At 36.1% G+C, this 21,217-nt stretch overlaps 1 protein-coding gene across 1 annotated transcript in view; it reads right to left on the reverse strand.

Annotated features, from left to right (window-relative positions):
- The window catches only part of CACNA2D3 (calcium voltage-gated channel auxiliary subunit alpha2delta 3), a 392,330-nt gene that overhangs the window by 233,678 nt on the left and 137,435 nt on the right, over positions 1–21,217 (reverse strand). Inside the window, exon 5 of the mRNA XM_065749768.1 lies at positions 2,972–3,134. Coding sequence (XP_065605840.1) covers positions 2,972–3,134 — 163 coding nt within the window. The remainder of the gene's footprint in view (positions 1–2,971; positions 3,135–21,217) is intronic.

Consider the following 21,217-nt stretch of genomic DNA (forward strand, 5'->3'; position numbering starts at 1 on the left):
AAAGTTGATGGTTTCCTTAAAATATGAATTATTTAGCCTTGTTACTATTCATATTTTTAATCTTTTCTAGGCAGATACTAAAAGAGCTAGAAGATTTTTAAATAAGCACAAATGTATTTATGTCCCATGGTTTTAAGCCAATCTCAATTAGAGCTTAGTCAGAGACTGTGAGCATTCAGTTTAGTGATTCTACAGCTGGAAAGGATCATAAGTTCATAAGTTCATAAGTTCATAAGTTCATAAGGTTGGAAAGGACCTATAAGATCATCTAGTCCAACCATCCTCCTATCACTATCTCTACCCAACTACTAAATTAAGTCCTTTAGCACCTCATCTAAACGCTTCTTGAACAGCGCTAGGGATGGTGCCTCAACCACCTCCCTAGGCAGGCCATTCCAGTGCCTGACCACTCTTTCAGAAAAGAAATGCTTCCTCAGGTCTAATCTAAATCTTCCCTGGCGCAACTTGTGGCCATTCCCTCTTGTCCTGTCATTACTTATCAGGGAGAAGAGGCCTACCCCCTCCTCACCACAACCCCCCTTCAGGAAGTGGTAGATCGTGATCACGCAAGCTGACCAGGCCAAAGTTTTTCCCTAAACTAATTCTAGACAATGTATTATTTAAATAATAAACAGAAAGAATCTGGTCTTGATTAAGATCTTCTAGACAGAAGAAAAAAAATCCCTTCAACCTTTTCATAGACCACTGTAAATTGCTTTAATGATTATCTTCATAAAAATGAAAAAATATATATCTTTATATTTTAACTGAGAACAATTCCATTTTTTAAAATGGTAACAGCTTGATTTACATTTTATTAGAGATCATCAAGTTAATGCTCTAATTATCTTCTATCTAAATTAAAATAACTGAGTTCTAGAAGCCTTTTGGACTATGGTACACTCCAACTCTGTGGTTGAACAATCCTCTGACTATCCTCTGAACACACTGAAAAACACAAAATACAAAAAAAAAAAATCTACAAAGAAAAAAAAGAAAAACCAACAAAGTTTAGAATTAGCTTACCAATATAAAGTTCACTTTTCTATGCTGACTTGAGAGTCCTGCCCTTAAAACGTAAAGGGTCACACTGCTTTAAACTATAAGTTTTGGATGAGGTTTGACTATTAATTCCATAAACTAGAACATAACTTGGAAACAAACAGACATTTCTATAGTAATAGATATTCAGATAATTGGTTATAAACATATAAATATCTACCTCCTGTGCCCTAAGGCTAGGATTTGATTAAACTGTTATCACACCACTGCATTACAGAAATTGAGAAATGGGCAATGAGAAATATAAGTATACAGACCTCTTCTTTATAGTAAGACTAAAATTTCCAGACTTTTTCAGTCTTCAAACTGGGACCATCATGTCCACGTGCATGGAAAATGTCAGCATGAAACCAGATTTCAGCAGTTGGAATACGTTTAAATGATAAAAAATGTGTTTCTGCAGTTGCTTAAAGTAATGATCATGGATGGTTTGAATTAGATGAAGTGAAAACAGGAATCATCACAGAGCACTATCTCCCACATCTCTGAATGCAGATCCTACATTAGAGGACAAAACAAGATGCAATAAACCCTTTGACTTTGCCCTTATCTGCAATTAATCAGCATATAAAAATGGATTCTATGCATAGCATCAAGCTAGTTGGCTTCTCTAGAGTATGCCTGCCTGATTATATGTCCCTTTGCCCCATTCTTTCTTCTCTTTTTTTTTTCCTTCCTGATTTTATTTAATAAGGACGGTAATACACATAAATAAAAATTCTAAAATGTATAACTTATAGACTGGCTCTATTATGCTAATAATGGCACTTTCACAAGACAAATGACTTGGTAGTTTTAGAACCTTTAAACATTTTCTAAATCTTTTACAAGTATTCCATATTGATCATTTTATAGCCTTTCCAATGCTCTCTAGGAACCTTTGTTATTTGGAAATCTCTATTTTAGACATTCTTTTTAAGGCATGCACAATTTTTGGCTTGTCATTTAGAAACTACCATTTTAATCACCTCTACAAGCCCAACCTACCTGAACTACCACTCATTCCATTTGTGGCACACAATATCCTTGCATGAATTACCACAATTGCTAGCCTGGACTGAATTACAGGGAAAGCATTTAATGTATTTTTAGCTGTATTTTAGCACAGTTAAAAGAAGGAAGAGGAACCAGATAACAAGATTAGGCAGCTTTCTATTGACAAATACTCTGCAGACATGTTTTAGAAATGTCTATGCTCTACTTTTATTATTATTATTGGCTTCATAAAAACTAGAAAAGTGCTGCAAAGGCACCATAAAAATTACAAAATTTATTTCCTGATCAAAAGGAACTAGCAAAAGGAAAATGAGCACACATGCATTTCTTTTCTCAATTTCAGGCCTAAGTTCATCATTCCTAAAAATATCATCCAATGCAGTTTTGGGTTGGTTTTTTTTTTGCTTGTTTGTTTGTTTTAGTATGATGTGCTGTGTAGCACCTATGACAAATAGGGTAGTAGAAATTTAAGTGTATTTTATTACCCCTAAATAAGAACTGAGAACTCACATCAGCTATGTATACAAATACAGAATTATTCCCACCTGCTAGCTCATAGGAAAGAGAATGCAACTGATAAGCATTGATGTAAGAACCACTCAAGTGATTTGAAGAAACTGAAAAGTAATTTGTAAGAATAAACAGTCTGCCATATTGTATGGGAGCATTCATACAAGTCTAATACGCAAATTCTTTTGTTTGAGTATATATACATTTGTTTGACTTTGACAGTTTGGTAAAATATTTTGTTCTGTGGCATGCTTGTAATATTCTTCTGCTGAGATTTCAGAACAATTGCAAACAGTAAAACGAACACAATAATCTACTCATAAAAAGCTTCAGTTTGTAAGCAAAAAAATCTTAATTTATGTTTGGTCTTAAGAATAGTGAAATGAAACAACTCTTATCTTACCTTTATTATACATATTTGTTGGTACTTGGACATCACTCAGACTGATATTTACAGGCAAGTTATTGAAGTGGTCATTTGGCACTAGAATGAACTCTTTTCCCAGCTCCAGATAGTTCCCTTCTTCATCTCTTTCATTTATAAGCACAGCATTGAAGTACTCATACTGCAACAGAAACCCACATTCAGTATTCTGAAATTGCTATCAAATTTACATATACAAATATAAGAAAGATATAAGGATATACAAAATATAAGTATATACAAATATAAGGAAGTTCAAACACTTTATCTATGAATCCATTGATTAATGATTAAGCATATCTCCATTTGGAATATAAAAAGATAGATACATCGCCTTTCAGATTCCCTCTGTACTTCTCAAACAGGAATATGTCCAAAAACAATTAGAGGTTTATCAGTATATCTCATGGAAACCCCGTAATTACCTCAGATCACTGCCTGCCCTGAAAATGTTATAGGCAGCCCAGATAACACCTTGATCATAAATGATGTATGCATTTTTAACACAGTGTACTCAATATTTGAATCATTTGCTGGATAGCTATCTAATGCAAATCTCTCCATTTAGCTTATTTTCATCATTTCAAGAACTGCTATCAGTGCAGAACCTGGGCCCTGACAGGCTAAAAGCATTTCTACTTCACAGGAATATTAACTATCAAATGATAACAAATTTTCATAGTTCTTTGTCTCCTCAAGCTGCTGTTGCTTATTCAGTGTGTGCTGACTGACATTTCCTAATGAAAAATATGCACTTTGTGCTGAGCCTTACATATGCACGTCATTGTACGTTTTGTAATGTCATGCATACTCTAACATGGACGCATAAACTTAGCAGACTTATTTTGAACTAGAAATTATTGCTTGACTGTTTACAGATTCCTGGAGAGTATTTGGCCTATTTTGTACAGAACTATAACCAGATAAGCAAAAGCAATGTAGATAAAATTATTGATTTTTTTTATTATTATTATTTTTTTTTTACAACAGATGAACAAGAAATTCTATCAAGCTTAGAAGGCAACAAACAGAGAAGAGCACTTTCCAACCTCCCAAATGTCCTTAAACCCCTTGGCAACGATATTCATGATATATTTCTTAATTGAAACAGACCAACATATAGCATCTTTGAAGAATCTCATTAATTTAATTCCCAGTGTCTGCCCTAGCTATCCATTTGATTGGAAATCAATGTCAATAATATGAATCTATAAAATCATAGATTGCATATAACCTATAAAGCTTTTACAAGGATAAATATATGATATCATTTACAAAGGTAGGACAGATCAGCAATTACAAAAACTTCAAAGGAATTTCATGAGCATTGCTTCTCAGTGTGATATGCAACTCATTCTATTGACTAAGAATTAGGTAAAAATCTTAAAATCAGTACATTTCCATTAAAAGACTTGATAATAGATATCTTAAATGGAGGCTTGAATGGTAAACTTTCCATATCTCTTTCAGTTTAATTTTTACAGTGTTCAAAACATAGTTGGTATTTTAGATGAAAGTAAAATAAAAAAAAAGAAATCCTATAGTTAGATATTAAGCACCTTCTTTGAAAGAGAAATATACAGACAAGCCTGATATTCCCCCTATCTCTAACTACATATAATGGACCAAACACATCAATATTTGAAAATCAATCTTAATTAAATCTATCATGATTAAGCCTTTGATGTTAAACTTATTTTACTCTAAGAATTTTATTCTGAGAAGTGCCAGATAATAATCTGCTGTATATATGCCATGAATATAATACAACTTCTTAAACCTAAATTCCTGGGGAAAAAAAGTATTTTCAGTGATCTGTTTGAGTGTTGTTACTGTTGTTGTTGTCCTGCCCATGCCCCTACCCTGCAATTCTGCAATTACTGATAAAGAAAAGACTGTAGATATAATTTGGTTAAAGCTCTCTTTTCATTAACTTTGGGAATTAATGCATTAATTACAAGAATTATCCCAAACTCACTTAATACCACTGGGAGGATGTCACATTTATACATTTAGTCCTCACAGCAAAATGAAGCAAATGAAGAAACATGATAATATACAAGAAATACAGTTCTTTTATCTGTCTGGGAGAAGCTTTCTCCATCTCTGTTTACTACCCAGGCTTACCAGGGACGATTAACCACACTGTATGCAGTATGCTAAAACAACAATTCAATGCTAAGCAAGTAAGCTGCATAGCTTTTCCATAACATAATACATATTACACTAAGTCCGGATGAAAAGCTGGCACTGAGTATAGTAATGAATATAATTTCAAATAAGAATGTCAGAGTATATTTTACATGCAAAGCGCAGCAATAATCTTTTACAGAATATTGGTTATTTCCTTTTCCAAAGGATTTAATTAGTAGACATTTTCCTTCATGTTCTGTAAGAGCCAAGGCTAACCAAGTATTAAAAATCGTTATATTTTAAATAAATTAAACCTATAATTTCACAATTAAGTACATTCAAAATAGATTGTTTCTTTAACTGATACAGTATTCACTGATTAATTGGTCCGAATCTGTATTCTCTTTTCAGTTCTATAAACATACATACAATTATATTATCTGAGTATATGTTTGAGGTAATCTGTAGCACAAAATCATCCATATTTTAATACAGACAAAGGATGAAAACTCAGGAGAATATTATAACCCCTTCCCCTCCCTTTTGCCCAAATGAGAAGTCTACAAAAATAATAGATTTCAGACTGTCCAGGAAGTTCTGAAACACCAGGTAATATGCACAGCTCAAAAATACTTCTTTTGAAAAAATTCAGCATGTAGGCAGAGCTGTTACACAGTGGCTTACACTGGATATTTTGCTTCCAAGGAAATTATTGAATGTGACAGCTGAAAGGCAGTAGAAGGAAAATTAAAAATAAAAATTGGAGAAAAAGTAGTGAAGCAAATCCATCTGACATTCTGACACTACATTTAAGATAATGCCCAAGGGAAAGAGGATAAAGTCCTGTTTGCTGACAACACAAATACTCTACCTGCTAAGCTCTAAAAGAAAATGACTTCAATTTAATCTTGTCAATTGAGGTCAATCTTTGATGTAACCTTAACTTGGTGAGTTCTGAGTGTGCACAGTATTACATGCCAAGAAGATATTTGTCTAATAAATAACAAAACAATAGTATATGTTAGGAGCATATCTTCTCTTTGCTGTGAGTTGGTCAGCAGATAAGTTTACACTAACCATATATGGAGAATCATGCAATTAGTAATGAGCTGAAGAAAAAGTGCTCAAAGGCAATTTCACTCACATAATGCAGTGCGCACATCTCAAGATCTGAATATGAATTTTTGATATTTATAAATACTTAAACTTGCATTTAGGCAAGCACACTGTGTTCCGTTGTTCTGTTTGTTTCTGTTTTCAAAAGCACGGCCCTTGACAGCACTCTCATCACAGTCAAACATTTTGAACATCCTCTCGGTGCTGTAATGAACAAGACTTAGAGCAAGGCCGTAAAATCCAGGAGAAATGGGAATCTCAGTTCCCACGTGCCTCTATTCTTTTACCCTTGTGAAGAAATTCTCCTCATGCAACTATACTGATCAGCAGTGCTCAACCAGCACACAAAGCAAGATCACTCTTCTGCAGCAAGGGACTGGGTATACTTGAGAGACATCCCAAAGAATCATATTGCTGACACAGACTGCAGAACACTGGGCTGCTCTCATACAGTGAAATAATCACAGGAGGTAGGTGCCAGGGGGACTGATAGGAGGTCAATCAGAAATTATTTTACAAGTTCACTCAGAATTACTGGAAAAGGCAAGCTTTCTTCTAAATCACCACGTGACAGCCTCAGCTACAATACAAAGAAAAGTGCAGGCTGCTTTCTGAGGATGACTGCCACAAACCGTGGATAAGCATGATAAAAATTACCTCCTGCAAAAGCTGTCAGAAGTGGAAGTGAAAGAGTTGTTGCAAGCAAAGAGAACCTCAAGGTTAGGCTGCAAGTGAGAGCTGACCAGTAAGGCAATAAGGAAACTTGGCAGTTGTTCCAGTTTAGACACTCAGTTCAGCCTAATAAACTAAATGAGCACCTTGATTGTAATGGATACTTTGCTGAGACAATACGTAAGTAATTTAGGTACAATACTAAAATATACATGTACTGACATGCATAACACCAAATCTATACAAACTTTTAAAAGACTAGCATTCTCTACTTCCAATTATATTTATTTTATTTTAAATCAATGCCTCATGATGCATATGTTATTAAATAAATACCTGTTAACATTGTACAGAGGATGCATTTTGTTAAATGTAAATCTTTACTGTTTCATTTAAAAGATACAATGCAAATTGCCTTTGTGAATCAAGGAGTACCTGGCACATAACAACAAACACTTTTCAGATGGTTTGCTTTTCGAAATGAAAATGACTTTGCTTGTACTGGTATGAAACAATGCATTTTACAATTTTAGGATGATGTATTTTTTTCCTATTATACAGAAATTATTATTGCAAGACAGCATCAAATCTTCTGTACACAGAGTAGTGAGAAAGGTGTAAGAATGCTATGGGAAATGACTTGCACTGATGGTTCAGAACTACAGCAGTATTGGGGTTACAGTGATAATTTTTAACTCTGCAAGAGTCATTTTTACAGTGTTTCTGCAAACTTATCATACATGTAAAGGCAAAGACTCCAGAAGATAGTAAATCAAGAAATGTCTGTGGTATTTGTGTGAACATCAAAACATAGAGAAAATGGAAAAGGAACAAATATTAAGGAAACTGAAGAAGAAAATTAGTATTAAACGTCACAGACATTTGTATATTTATGAGACTTTCAACACGAGAGGCACTACCGAAAGTAAAAAGTAAAAGGATGAAAAATGTCTTTTCTCAAGACTGACAGGCAGAAGCTCTCTCTGGAAGGGCAGATATGTAAAAACAAAAATAAAAAAATGAAATGAGTAATTTTTTCTGAGGGAGACTCTCTACTACACAATACACACTGACAGCGGTCTCCACTCTGATACTCATGTGTTAATGAAGAGGAGGACGTCTCAATGCACGTTACATTCCCTGGATCAAAAAAGTCTCTTCTGACAGTTGTCCACTAAGGAGAATTTCTGTTTTAAAGCGTGCGATTAAAGCTCTTCTATTCAAGTACTCAGTCTGATGTTTACTGAAAAAGCATAAAAGATCACAAAAGCAAGCTGCCTCATGTAATAAAATCTGCTCTGAATTTTAGAAAGCATTTAAAAGTGAGAAAACCAGCATCTCCTTCATTTGTTGGATGCTATAATCTTTATCATTTCTGATTACTCCATGGAAGTTCTAAGTTGCTTCTGTGGAGTAACTTCCACTGCCTATTTCTTTCATTACTTGTGATGTCTTTACCATCGAAGCTCAGAAACCACTCGAGATTTGAAATGTTGTGACCAGGGCACTGTCTCTAATTGCAGGAGTATAGAAATGTTACTTGTATCCTCACAAAAACAACCGGCCTACTTTGCTACACAGTCAGATTAAGCTGACCTTTCCTCAGGCTGTCCATTTCTTCCCAGCATGATTACGCCATTAAAACTGTATTAAATGGGATAAATAATTAACATTTTATTCTAGTAAAAATTCACTAATGCCAGCATGCAAACTGATAAAGCAACAAGGTTTCAGAGGTCTTGTAAGAATTAACTGATTCACTGAAAATGGCAAATAGCAAGTAATTATGATGGCTATTTTAAATGATCTGCTGAAGTTCAACAGAGCCACTGACTGCATTATTCAGATGGAGTCTCCTTTTCTTTAAAGATTAATAAACTCAAACTGACCTATGTAAAATCTATCAAGACTTTTTATTTGTCACAAGACAGCAAAAACTCACTGGCCACTCCTGAAGCTAATAAGTGCAAGAAGGATGAAACACTTTATGCCCTTCATTAGACTTTCAGCTTGGAACTTGGAGCCTCTGCATCACAAGACTTCCTGGAGATCTAATGCTTTTACTCTGTCTAGAAGAGTTCAGAGTGTTAATTTTCATACACATAAAAGCCTCCAAGGAATATTTTCTTCAATACAGCCCAACAAATCTCCACTCTGTCACCTTCTCTTTTCTCTCAAGTCCATGGATGGGTGTTAAAAGACAGCAGTTACACAGATGAGCAATTTCAGAGCTGGTTATCATGCTTGGACAGAGTCAGAGTGAACCATGGAAGCAATTACCTGAACGTTTCTAGAGCACTTTTAAGAATTTCATAACTTGCAACCATCTTATAACCGGAATACAAAAATGGCCAATTCTGTGTGTGTGTGAAGGTTGAGTGTTTCAGAACTGCATAATTACCACAAATCACAGAAAGCCTTATTCCCTGCCAATAAGCTTATACTTTAATACCGTGAAACAGTAACAGGGCAAAATTCTCCAACCTGGAAAATCCTCCAGTACAGCAGTGTGGCTGTGTTTGATAAGGCTTATCATGTGGCACATATTGCTGAGTGAGAATGACGGGAATCCTTCTGGGGTTGGGGCACACCTGACACCCCCTCCAGCACTGCTGCTCTGGCTCCACGCTGCTGGGAGGAGCCACAGCACATCCCACTGCAGAGGAACATGGGGAGCTCCTCCAGTGCCTCAATCTCAGAAGTACACCGATAGCAGAGGCTCACTTTTATTGCTAATAAACACAAAGTCTTCCAGGCATTATTTAAGCCACACTTCAGAAAAAGGAGCAATCCTTTCAAAAGGACAAAGTCTGTGCAAGAGCAAAGGAAAATACAGGAGTACATTTCACTTGCAGATGGTGAAACATTTGTGAACACATCTGTATCAAGCTTGCCATTATTTTCATCACTGCAGTAGTGGTGATCTCTCCTTGGCAGACTAGGAAAACAGAGATACAGTAAATCCTGAGTACATTAATAGTGTACTCCAGAACATAAGAACACCCTCACTATGTCCTATTTCATTTTCAGATTAAAAATACAACCCCTTTTATGTAGATGAGATCAAAATGCAATTTAAAAACACGGCATCCTGCAATGTTGTTGGGATGCCCAGGGAGGAGGGTGCTCTAAGATCTCTGCTTTTCTATACCTGTTTTTAAAAAGATGATAGTAAGGAGCAGCAGTCATTCCTGGTCAGCAATTGGGGAATGAAAAAAAAAAAAAAAGTAAAAATGAAACCTGAGTGATTTTTACAACAGGATTAACTTCTGGCTTCTTCTGGCCATGCTCAGGGTATAAGGTTATGCATGTTAAAAACTTGAACAGTATTTTGAAGATTGTTGGCACATTTTAAAAGTGCGTGAAGTACAATTTAGAGTTTGTTACATTTGCCCTCAGAATCCAATTCTGAAGAAAAGCTTGCATTGCATAAAGCAAGCCAATTGTCCACAGATTTCTCCTCTCTGAAGTCTTCTAACTCAAATGCTCCTGAAATCAGTTGTATGGGACTGACCTTTCTACACAAGTTATACTATTTGAGTATCTGTGAAGATTAAAACAAAAACAAGACAAAATAAAAGAAACACAAAAACAAACCCAATTCTCAGATTTAATACAGTTTTCTTTACCACAGGACTCCCTCATTTCTGTTAAACTCCCTGTTGATCACATCAAGCTAGTGAACAGGTAAAATCAACCACTTCTATAAAATAATTCAGTAAAAGTATATTCTGCAACAGAATAGGATAATGGCAGAATTGCATCAAAATCAGCTTATCATGAGATACCCCATTAATGGTGTTCAGTGTGTGACATCAAAAAAATTCCAAACATTTCAGAAGGTGCCACAGATATTTACACAAATGAACAAACAAAAGTTATTTCACAAGATAAAAGGTGAAAAGTTTAAAGAGAAATCTGTGTTGCTCTGTGCATGTTCAGCTCATCTGACACGGGCAGGTTGATGACAACCTCAAGGCTGCATCTAATTATCAGTGGGGACATATCTGATTTCTGTGTGCCTTTCTGCAATCACACACTTTAAGTGCCTCATTCCTACTTCCAAGTAGGCAGAAAAATATTTCTCAAGCTCTGCATCCTCTCTATCTCGCATGAGAAGCAACTTGAACTCAGACCCTTCTTAGTCTAAGGCATGCATGTAAAGCTGCTCTCCCTGAGAGCTGTACTGTCTCCTCAAACCACGCTTGGGGATAATACAGAGACTATATACAATGTTAGGTAGGAGGTTAATAACTATTCTTAACAAAACAGAAAGTAACAGGCAGTTTATACGCAGCAGTCTACAACATTTGAACGTGAACTGCAGCTCAGGCTGAATTAAACCATGTACTTCACCAGATTTTTTTCATACCAACAGGGGATAATCAAAATAATTAGATACTGAAGAACTAGAACAGAACAAATTTTCATGGGGCTCACTGCAATCTAAGGTTTGTTTTGTTACTCCCAACCACCCACCATACACGCAGGAGGTTAAATTAATATTATTGACTACACAAAGGAAAGCAAAAGAACACGTGCAACATTATTGAATTTACTTGGGAGTAAAGTGAGAGATGAGATGTTGAGCAAATGAATGTATACAAATCCTCTTCAAATGATTAATGACTCTCTCATGCAAAATAGAAAGTTGGTCAGCTAAGCCCACAGTTGAAATAACAAGACCACGATGATGAGTTAATTTAATAAAGAAACACATATCTCCAGAGTAACGGAGTTCTCAAGGAGATGGTGGGGGCAGCAGGGAGTGGCATCTGTTTTGTTCATAATGAGAATTTTAAGTGTTTAAAAATGTCATGAAGAAAAATTTGGTCAACAAAATAACAGCTCCATAGAAGAAGAAAAAAAAAAATAAACTAAACCTGGTTAGAGATTGCAAAATTTCCTATGTGCAAATATATCAGAGTATTCCAAATTTCAGGTTGTGTTATGAGAGCTCTTTAAACTTGCAGACCACACTAAGAAGAGTGTACATTCTGACTGGGTTACTATTGACGTGCAAGTAACACTCCTCTGATTCCTTACAGTACTGGTTTACATTGATTGCATGAGTCAAATTTATAGAAGTACAGAAACAAAATATTCTTACATGTCACACTCTAAGCTTTTTCTTTACTTCATTCAACAAACATGAGTACTAGTTATAGAAACAGAACTATATAAACCTTAAAATGCCATTTTACATTAGCCTGTGAACTAAGCTAGTATGGAACTGCTGGTGGAGAAGAGTGGGAGTACACTAACAATTTGGATATTGCTGTATATTGCGTGGGTAAAACAAACAGCAATGTACCACTCATTTCCCTAATTTGTGCAAATCATAGAGTGGTATAGTTCAAGGAGTAAGATCATGAAATATAGATCTCTATATTTTCAGCTTTTCCACTCTTCACATCAAGCAAAGGCAGGCCAACAGAGATAAACAGCAATAAAGAAATACATTATATAAACTAAGCTTGTCAGAGTAACATCATGAAACTATCTGGAGTCTGTACTATTGTTTCTCTACTATATTAAAATCTGAGCTATTCATGGAACAATTTTCTGGTATGCTATCTGAGCTGCAGACTGTTGCTTTTGTACTCTTACACAAAACTTCAGAGTTAATGGGCAAACCACAACACAGTGCAAGGATCTGTGAAAGCAATTGCAAAGACCATTGAGATTTTTGAAAGCATTACTAATTTCCATGTTCCAGCTGAAATCTGTGTGGCATTTTTATATGCTCTGATTTAAAATGGATTAATACTTTTAGAAAAGGTGGTCAGGTAAAGCAAGGCGAACAAAGGCACCTGGGAGACAGAGTAAATGGCAGTTATATAAATCACCTAACCCTGCAATCCAGCATGCTTCCCAGGTTGTTTACAGGCATAGGAAGTGCAAGCTACAAAGATGGTAGAGATAATGTCTTCCAGAAATTCTGAAGGAAACATCCATAGGAATGGCCTCACATGAAGTGATCAACAGAGGTTTTGGGAAGACAGCAGTGGGCAGGGGCAGCCCCAGCAGACTGCACAGTGTCTGTGCATTCCCTTCAGCTGGACAGGATAGATCACACACATAGCAGCCCCTCAGCCATCTAAACAAATTAAAAACTATTTTGTAGCAATCCTTGTATACTCTTTCTAAACATCCCAATTTCCTATTTTACTGCTCCCTTCCTGTCTCTGGTAAAAAAATAAATTGAAAGCAAGATATGAGAAAGAATGCATTGCTCAGACACAAATAAGTCTAAAATGCTCATCTTGAAAAAAACAAAACAAAAAAAAATGTGGAGACCCCTTCGTTCCTACCAGATGTTTGTCTATGACTCAATTTCTTCTGTTATCAGGACATCATACGAAGAACAATATTTAAGGACAGGAACATAGTTGTTTGGTTTTTTTTCCCTCACTTGTTATTAACCTTTTAATGGAAGACACTAGACACAAAACTTCGTCTGTATTTGACTGCATCAATGGAGAAGAATTGAATGTAAAAAGACCATACAAGTTTTTAATTACAATTTACAGAAAATCACAAAATCGTAGAATCACTGAGGTTTGAAAGACGGCTAAAATCTAGTCCAATCACCCCATAAATGTGACTCCTGTAGACCACATGTCTCAGAGTGACATCTATTATTTTTTTGGAAAGTTCTAGGGGCAGTGACTCCATCACTTCTTTGGGCAGCCTGTTGCAATCCTGTATTTCCTTTCAACTTCTGCTGGAGAAACAAATTATTGGAAATGCATACACTTAGAGAAAAGATCCCTCAGTTTTGCATGTGCTGGCTCTGAGCTTACTGCCAAAGCTAAAACAATATTCAGAAGTATATAATCATACATAATGTTCTAAATGGCTCTTCTAATGAGTAATTGCTATCTTCAATATAACTTGCTTCCATGCTTTCTTGATTTCATATCTATGCCAATAATGACATGCAGTGTTAGTAGCCTTCCCTAAAAAAAGACAGGGTATAGCCACTGTCATCTTAAAAAGGCATAGCCAATAGGAGAAAGGAAACAATGAAAAGTTCATAAGGCTGACTCAGAGGTCATTAATTCAGTTTTCCCAGACATCAGTTTACTACTCAGATGACATGCTATATGCAGATTGCAAGGGAGAAATTACACTAGATACTGTTACTCTCCACCAACTGCCAAAAATAGATCCTCCCTCCTACATAAGGTGCTATGAAAGCACTTGGTTTAGCAACCAGGTTGTCATTAGGTATTTCACTGACATAATATATGGACTGACTAGACCACACAGGGATTTGAACAGTACAAACAACATATCATGAAAAAGCCCTGAAATGTAATACACATCTCAGCCATTTACTGATCTGTAGTTTAAACAAACAGAGACCAAAGCCAGACTTATAAACTTCGGTGACAAAACATATTTTCAAAAGCAGAAGGATTTATGCTAATGGATACCATTCAAATGTCTAACATAGCTCAGATTATCTTAAGTCAGAAATATACCACGGATAACTCCTCAGCAAACATTCAGGTACTTAGAGTACAAATCTGAGCTTAGGTTTACCTGGGCTCACACTCATGGTTTATGCTGAGGCTGAAAATGTGCAGGGTTTGTTTACAGTAAAGTTGATTGAGAATAATGAAACAGCATCTCTACAATCTCTCCAATTCCCATTTTGAATATTACTGTACTTAGAAAGAGTTTTACAACAGGAAGACTTATTATTAATACAGGATTATTTTCTAATCAGAGGAAAGTCTCTACTTAAATATCTGTAAGTAGAGACATCCTGTATTTTAACTTTACAATTGACATGCATATTTGTCAGCATCTTGGCTTCAGTTAGACAGTGACAAATGCTAAATGATTTTAGGAAATGAAACATTATTAAAAAAAAAAGAAGAAGAGGAAACAGCAAGAACGCTTCTTGTCTCTGTTACAGCCATGCAGAAGCTTCAAAATCAGTGAGACAGTGGTTGCAGCAGTTAAAAACAATAGCTGTTGCTATCCCTAGAAGTGTTTTTAGACCAAGCTGGATGGGGCCTGGGGCAGACTGATCTAGTGACTGATTTAGTGGTTGGCAACCCTGCCCACCGCTGGGGCTTAGAACTAAATGATCTTTGCTGTCCCTCCCAACCCAAGCTATTCTAACATCTTGATACACCTACATGAGTAAGGAGCTAATTTGATATTCCATTTTGATGGTCAGAAGAACTAAGAGGGTTTCCAACTGTATTTTTTATCCGCACACCACTCATAAATCCTCCATACAAGGGTGCCTGGAAGGTGGAATGGTTTCAATGCTGAGCGCGTCTTTGCTGCAGTAGTTCTAACAGTTTCCAGGCATTTTGAGTGTTAGCAGTGGCCCATAAGCAAACTGCATTCCTGGTCTCCACTAAGTACATCTAGAAAGAGAGCAGTGATGTCTCAAGACTTGGATATTCAATACTTTTTTTCTGTGTTTCCTGCTCAGTGTATTAACACACACCACTGACACCTTGCTGCCAAAGTTCAAGCTTGAAGTTGGGATTTCTGAACCTCACAGCAATTACTGAAAGCCAGGCTTTTGTCAGTCAAATATTTACTAATGGGAAAAGAGAAGACAGTCCACTGAAGATCTCCACAGAAAGCAATAAGAAAGATCATCTCACCAATATTTTTCATTGTTAGCTCCAATATTTGCATTTCTCAAACATTTGTATTTTCTATGGCAGTACTTAAGCATCTCATTACGCTTCTGCTCAATATTTCATTATACCTGCTTAAGACATATTAGGTGACAAATGGTGAAGAGCATCAGTCACTGATTTCTTTCCTACAGCTGTTCTTCTCAAAATTAGTTTAGATAAAACACAGATATAACTGAAGCAGAAAATGTATCTATTAGCACAGTGCCAGAAGTGAAACCTTGAGCAAGTCAGAGAAAATTAGAAACTCCTTTTTTTATATTCACCTTACTGGAGTCTTAGCACTTGAGGCTTTTCTACTAACCACAAATCAGTAAGTCAATGCATTTCAAATAAGAATCGTGAAATTCTAAAATACTATTTCTTGAACTCTAAGTTTTCCTTCCCACTACAAAATGACAGCAAATTATTTTACTTCAATTAAGAAAACAATCAAGCATAACTATATACTTCCACAATGAAATCTTGCAGAATTCCATTGATTTTTTACAGTACATACTGATTTTTAATCATTTTGCTCAAGAGAGCAGAAAGAAAAACAAAGTCAACTTTTTGCATCTCGTAGTAGAGAGATCAGTCTTGTTCTTGTTTCCCTATCTGTAAAACCACACATGATTTTTACAAGCTTGAAACTGACAGATGAAGAATGCTCCACAGCATTACTATTACTTCTATTTTAACAAATCTTCTAATATACACTGCCTACAATAGTGCAGAGGAGTACTCCATATTCTGTTCCCCCTCTGAGTGCTTAAAATACCAGAAAAGTTCTGCTCAAACCTAAATTTCATGATCAACTCAATTTTCTAACAATTTACTGTTGCATGAAATCTTCACAAAATAACATGGATAACATTGTCTAATTCCAGGCAAGAGCAACAGATTTATCTGATGAAATAATCCTTTCACCGTCACAGTTGATTTTGGTTTTTACCAAGAACAAAATACTTTGCAAAGCACAGAAGAAAATCTACAGGTAACCTACTTGTTTACAAGTGAGTTATTAATTCAAAAAGAAAAGTTAATAGGCTGTTTCCTTATATGTCTTTGAATCAGTCTCAATACCACAGATTCAGGCCAGAAGACATCCTACAATAGCTAAAAAGCACTTCTTACATTTTCTACCAAGCCAATAGCTTAAGCATAACCATGAGTCACAGAGGTTGACTTGCTAGTGACAATAATGTCTTGAAATTACAAATGTCAATTGGCAGTGATTCACTGAAATCAAGTGTCTGTGTTTAATTTATTTATATTAAGCATCCACATTTCTGAGACATGGTTTCACCCAAATGCTTCACTAGGAGCGTAAATCACCATCAAAGCACACAAGTGTAAATCTGCAGAACATGGCTGGGTTTGAATGTGACGCACAGCAAACAATTGCAAAAGCACATCTACAGACTCATTGTCAAAGTTGCTCCAGCCTTGGAAGTGCCTTCACATTTTTCCACAGTTTATGCAGGAATTTAGAACGTAGCAAATATATAGTCAGTATTAAATGTGATTAATTCATACTGTGATAGAATAAAAAAAAATAGTGCTCTGCAGATCTCATCCTCTCTCTCCACCCAAACTGCAATCAAGCAGATGCCTATTCAACTCTCCGAACACACTGCCAGAACTCAATTTTGGGAACTGGCTTTTTTCTCCTCTGTCTGTAATATGCAATGTTTCATTTTTCACTGTCACACTATTTACCATGCACATATTTTAGCCATATCATTTCTCAGTACAGTTCTGGGCTTGCTGGCTCACAGGTTCTTTGTGTTTTCCTTCATTCTATTCTTCATTGCTCTCTCATGAGCCTGTTTGCCAAGTCTTATTTGCCTATATTTGTAAAATAAACAGGAACTATTATCAGTTCTTTCAAAGGCACACAGTACAGACTGCTAGGGAGAAGCTGCAGGTTCCATCTGAGTGATTTGAGAAGAAAGTCTGGGGTTTCTACTCTCATTCACTCTGGATTCTGCTCTGTGTCAGATTCAGACTCCAGACCTTCCAAGTTTACTTCTAACCATGAAAAGATGAGACCAATTTCTTGGAAACTGGTACGTGACTATAAATCAACCCTCAGATTAGTGCAATGGGGCTCAAGTTTGCTTGAAGAGTTCTGTGAAGCTTAGAAAAATCCTCAAGGAAATTTTGTTCTCCATTATAACTGAAGTCCATCAAGGCTTGGTATGGTTCCAGAAGTTTAACATAAGGTTTGCAAAGCTTTGACAAGCACATACTTTTACTTGTGCTTACCTGAAATAAGCAAGGTAACACATTACTGAATTTGGTGTGTATTTCTATACTATATTATATATAATATACTAAAATATATATAGTATATAAGCTATACTAAAACTAAGTGAAAGCAGGGAGACAAAAATCAAGGATTTAAGGAATGCTTGGGAATAGAAATGAAGACCTGTGTCCTACTCTGCCACAGATTGCGCGTCTTCTGAAAACAGAAAATATAAATTCCCAAGGGACTTAACTATTTAAAATTCATTCTCAAATGTTGCACTTGGCTTTAAATTTGGTGTGAAAATCACCTGTGCTGAAGAGAAACTATGACACATCACAGCCAAGGGCAGAAACTCTCAATTAAGAGACAAGAAGAGAGCACAGCATCATGGCCAACTTATGTGGCCTTCTCTATTAAAGAGCCTCCCACATAAGGAGCAGCCTCATAAGTTCATAAGTTCATAAGTTCATAAGTTCATAAGTTCATAAGGTTGGAAAGGACCTATAAGATCATCTAGTCCAACCATCCTCCTATCACTATCTCTACCCAACTACTAAATTAAGTCCTTTAGCACCACATCTAAACGCTTCTTGAACAGCGCTAGGGATGGTGCCTCAACCACCTCCCTAGGCAGGCCATTCCAGTGCCTGACCACTCTTTCAGAAAAGAAATGCTTCCGGAGGTCTAATCTAAATCTTCCCTGGCGCAACTTGTGGCCATTCCCTCTCGTCCTGTCATTACTTATCAGGGAGAAGAGGCCTACCCCCTCCTCACCACAACCCCCCTTCAGGAAGTGGTAGAGTGCAATAAGGTCTCCTCTGGCCTCCTGCTTTCCAGAGTAAAGCAGATAGTCCCCTGATGACATTATATCTGGCTGTGCTGATCGACCAGCATCTTACACTGCATGCAACAAGGATGGTTCAGAAAAACTGGACATAGGTGTTTCTAAATGCTCAATCCAACTGTCCTCAGCTGACATTTTCCCCTGCAGGCTCTATTGCTATCGTTATTTGGCTCCCCAGAAATTGTCCATTCCATACATTGGCATCTTTGGAAAGAAAAAAAAAAAAAAAAAACAGAAATAAAAGAACTTCTAATTTGTTAAACGCCATATAATAACGTTTGATTTCATTCTACAACATGATCCTGATATGTAATCACCATTTCCTAGCCTGAAATACTATAATATAAATAATAAGCATTGTTGTCTTAAACTTAATATAAAATGGTTTCCAATTCTCTGATATCCAACTTTTTAGCTAAAAAGCACATAGATTATTGGCTATATACACATGAAAACAATATAATTATGAGATCTCTAGTAAGTATTTTTAACCAGGTTCAACATATTAAAAAGTATTAAAACTCCAAAAATAAAAATTGTCTCTTAGCCATATCTGTTTGTATTTTGTAGTCCACATCTATCTGGCACTCACTGGCTCCTCTTTTCTCTACCTGCACTGGTGGTAGAAGAAAGCTCCCTGTCCCAGCATTCATTTAAAAAAAACAAAACAAAAAAACAAAAAACATCTGGCCATGTACTTTCCTCCCTCTCAAAACTCATGACATTGCACCACATTTGGCTCTGTTATAGAAGGTTATGCTTACTGCAAATTCTAAGGCTTTATTAGATTACAATTAATTTTCATCAAAGTGTCTGCCCTTTTACATCTGAGGAGAACTTTCTAACTTAATATTCTGAGGAAAGGGGGAAAAATGGTTAATTAGGGGCAGAAATATGCACACAACCCCTTGTTTGACAAGAGACTTCCATTCAACCACGCACAGAAAAGACTTCTCACAGCCTGGAGCTCCCAATACACAAGAAACACTCCAGCCATGGTGGACACCCACCATCTCTTCTGGGAGAGTACAGGACTGGGAGCTGCTAAATCAAGGCAACAGATCTGCTACATGAAGGCATGTTTTAAAAAATCTGATACAAAGACTCTCATCACCACATTTTCTTCTTCGTGGATAAATAATGGAAAGTTTATTCAATACAGTATATAAAGGGAAGATCTGACTGCAGGGGAGAACAGAGCTACAGTGACCTTCAATAAATAACTGCAATGGTCCCACATGTGTTAATAAAAGTGCATCCCCTTCACTTGCCCTTCCCCTGCTGCACAGCCAAGACCGTGTGCACATACCGAGAGGTCAGCATTGGCTAATGACCACAAACAGCTTCCTCACTGCAGACAGACTGTGTTACAAGGCTTGAGCACTGAGTCACGGACTATCCCCTGCCCTACATGTGTAAGACATCAAGTGTTCATCACAAAAACTTAAATATATTACATTGTTCCTTCGCAAATGGCAAAAGGAGCTTTCAAGTTGCGTGGTAGTCATTCAGGGAGATGGAAGCAATAAAGTTAAGGTTCCACATGCATCCTCAGTTCTGAACTTTTCTCAACATGCAGTGTGGCTAATTCCATACATCACTAATTACTTTTTCTTTTTTTTCCTAAAAAGAGAATACTTCCTATCTGCACAATCTTTAAATTCTGTAGAAAGTTCTATTTTAATTTAAATAACACAGTTTTCTTTTTACAAACTCACATTTAAGCACAAAAATCCTTTCCCTATATTTAGCCATGCTAACATTCCAATCACATTTCTCTACACAGAGCCCCACTGGTGATGTTCACATCTAGTAACATATCAGTGGGATAAAGGGCTTTTGCCATGGATGCATCCCTCTGCTTTTTGCTATCAATCTTTCCACATGACCCAGAAAGTACTCAAATCTAAATCTAACTTAACTGAGTGCACAGTAGGTCTTTATATAAATATAATGTTTCATCACTGCTTTGCCTGGTTACACACAGGCTGTTGCAGGTTACGTACAAAATATACAGTGAGTATTTTTCAAGTAAATTACTTGCATTGACTCTGGCTGGCACACATGTAGTTCACAGAACTAGGAGCTATCTCATTTATATTTAAAGCAGCAATAAAAATATTTGATGTTACACATAAAACAGTATAAAATTGCATAATTAAATATTATATAATAATTCACACAAACTAGAGAACAGAATTTTCTTCTCTTCTTGGAAATATACTCTATGAAACTGAATATGCTTAACCATACCTCTGAGCTTTTTAATGTGAGGTTTTATTTATCCAACATTACGCACTTTATAACAAATTCATTTTGGTTTCCCTTTCTTTGTGAGACAGTAAGTTTACAAGATAAATATGCTTACTAAATCTCAAGTCATAATTTCAAAACAGTTGACTTTGAAAATGCCTCTCTAGAAACAACTGACTGCTAGATTCCACATATTTTTAAGATACAAAAAGAAGCGATTCTTATACAGTCAGATCTCTTTTTATTTTACTTATAAGACAAAGGAACTTGGAAGAACAACTTACTGTTTGAACTGG

This window comes from Cyrtonyx montezumae, unplaced genomic scaffold, assembly GCF_038088225.1.
Source record: "Cyrtonyx montezumae isolate F1298 unplaced genomic scaffold, pur_monq_1.0 scaffold_6, whole genome shotgun sequence".
In the NCBI taxonomy this organism is placed as follows: domain Eukaryota; kingdom Metazoa; phylum Chordata; class Aves; order Galliformes; family Odontophoridae; genus Cyrtonyx; species Cyrtonyx montezumae.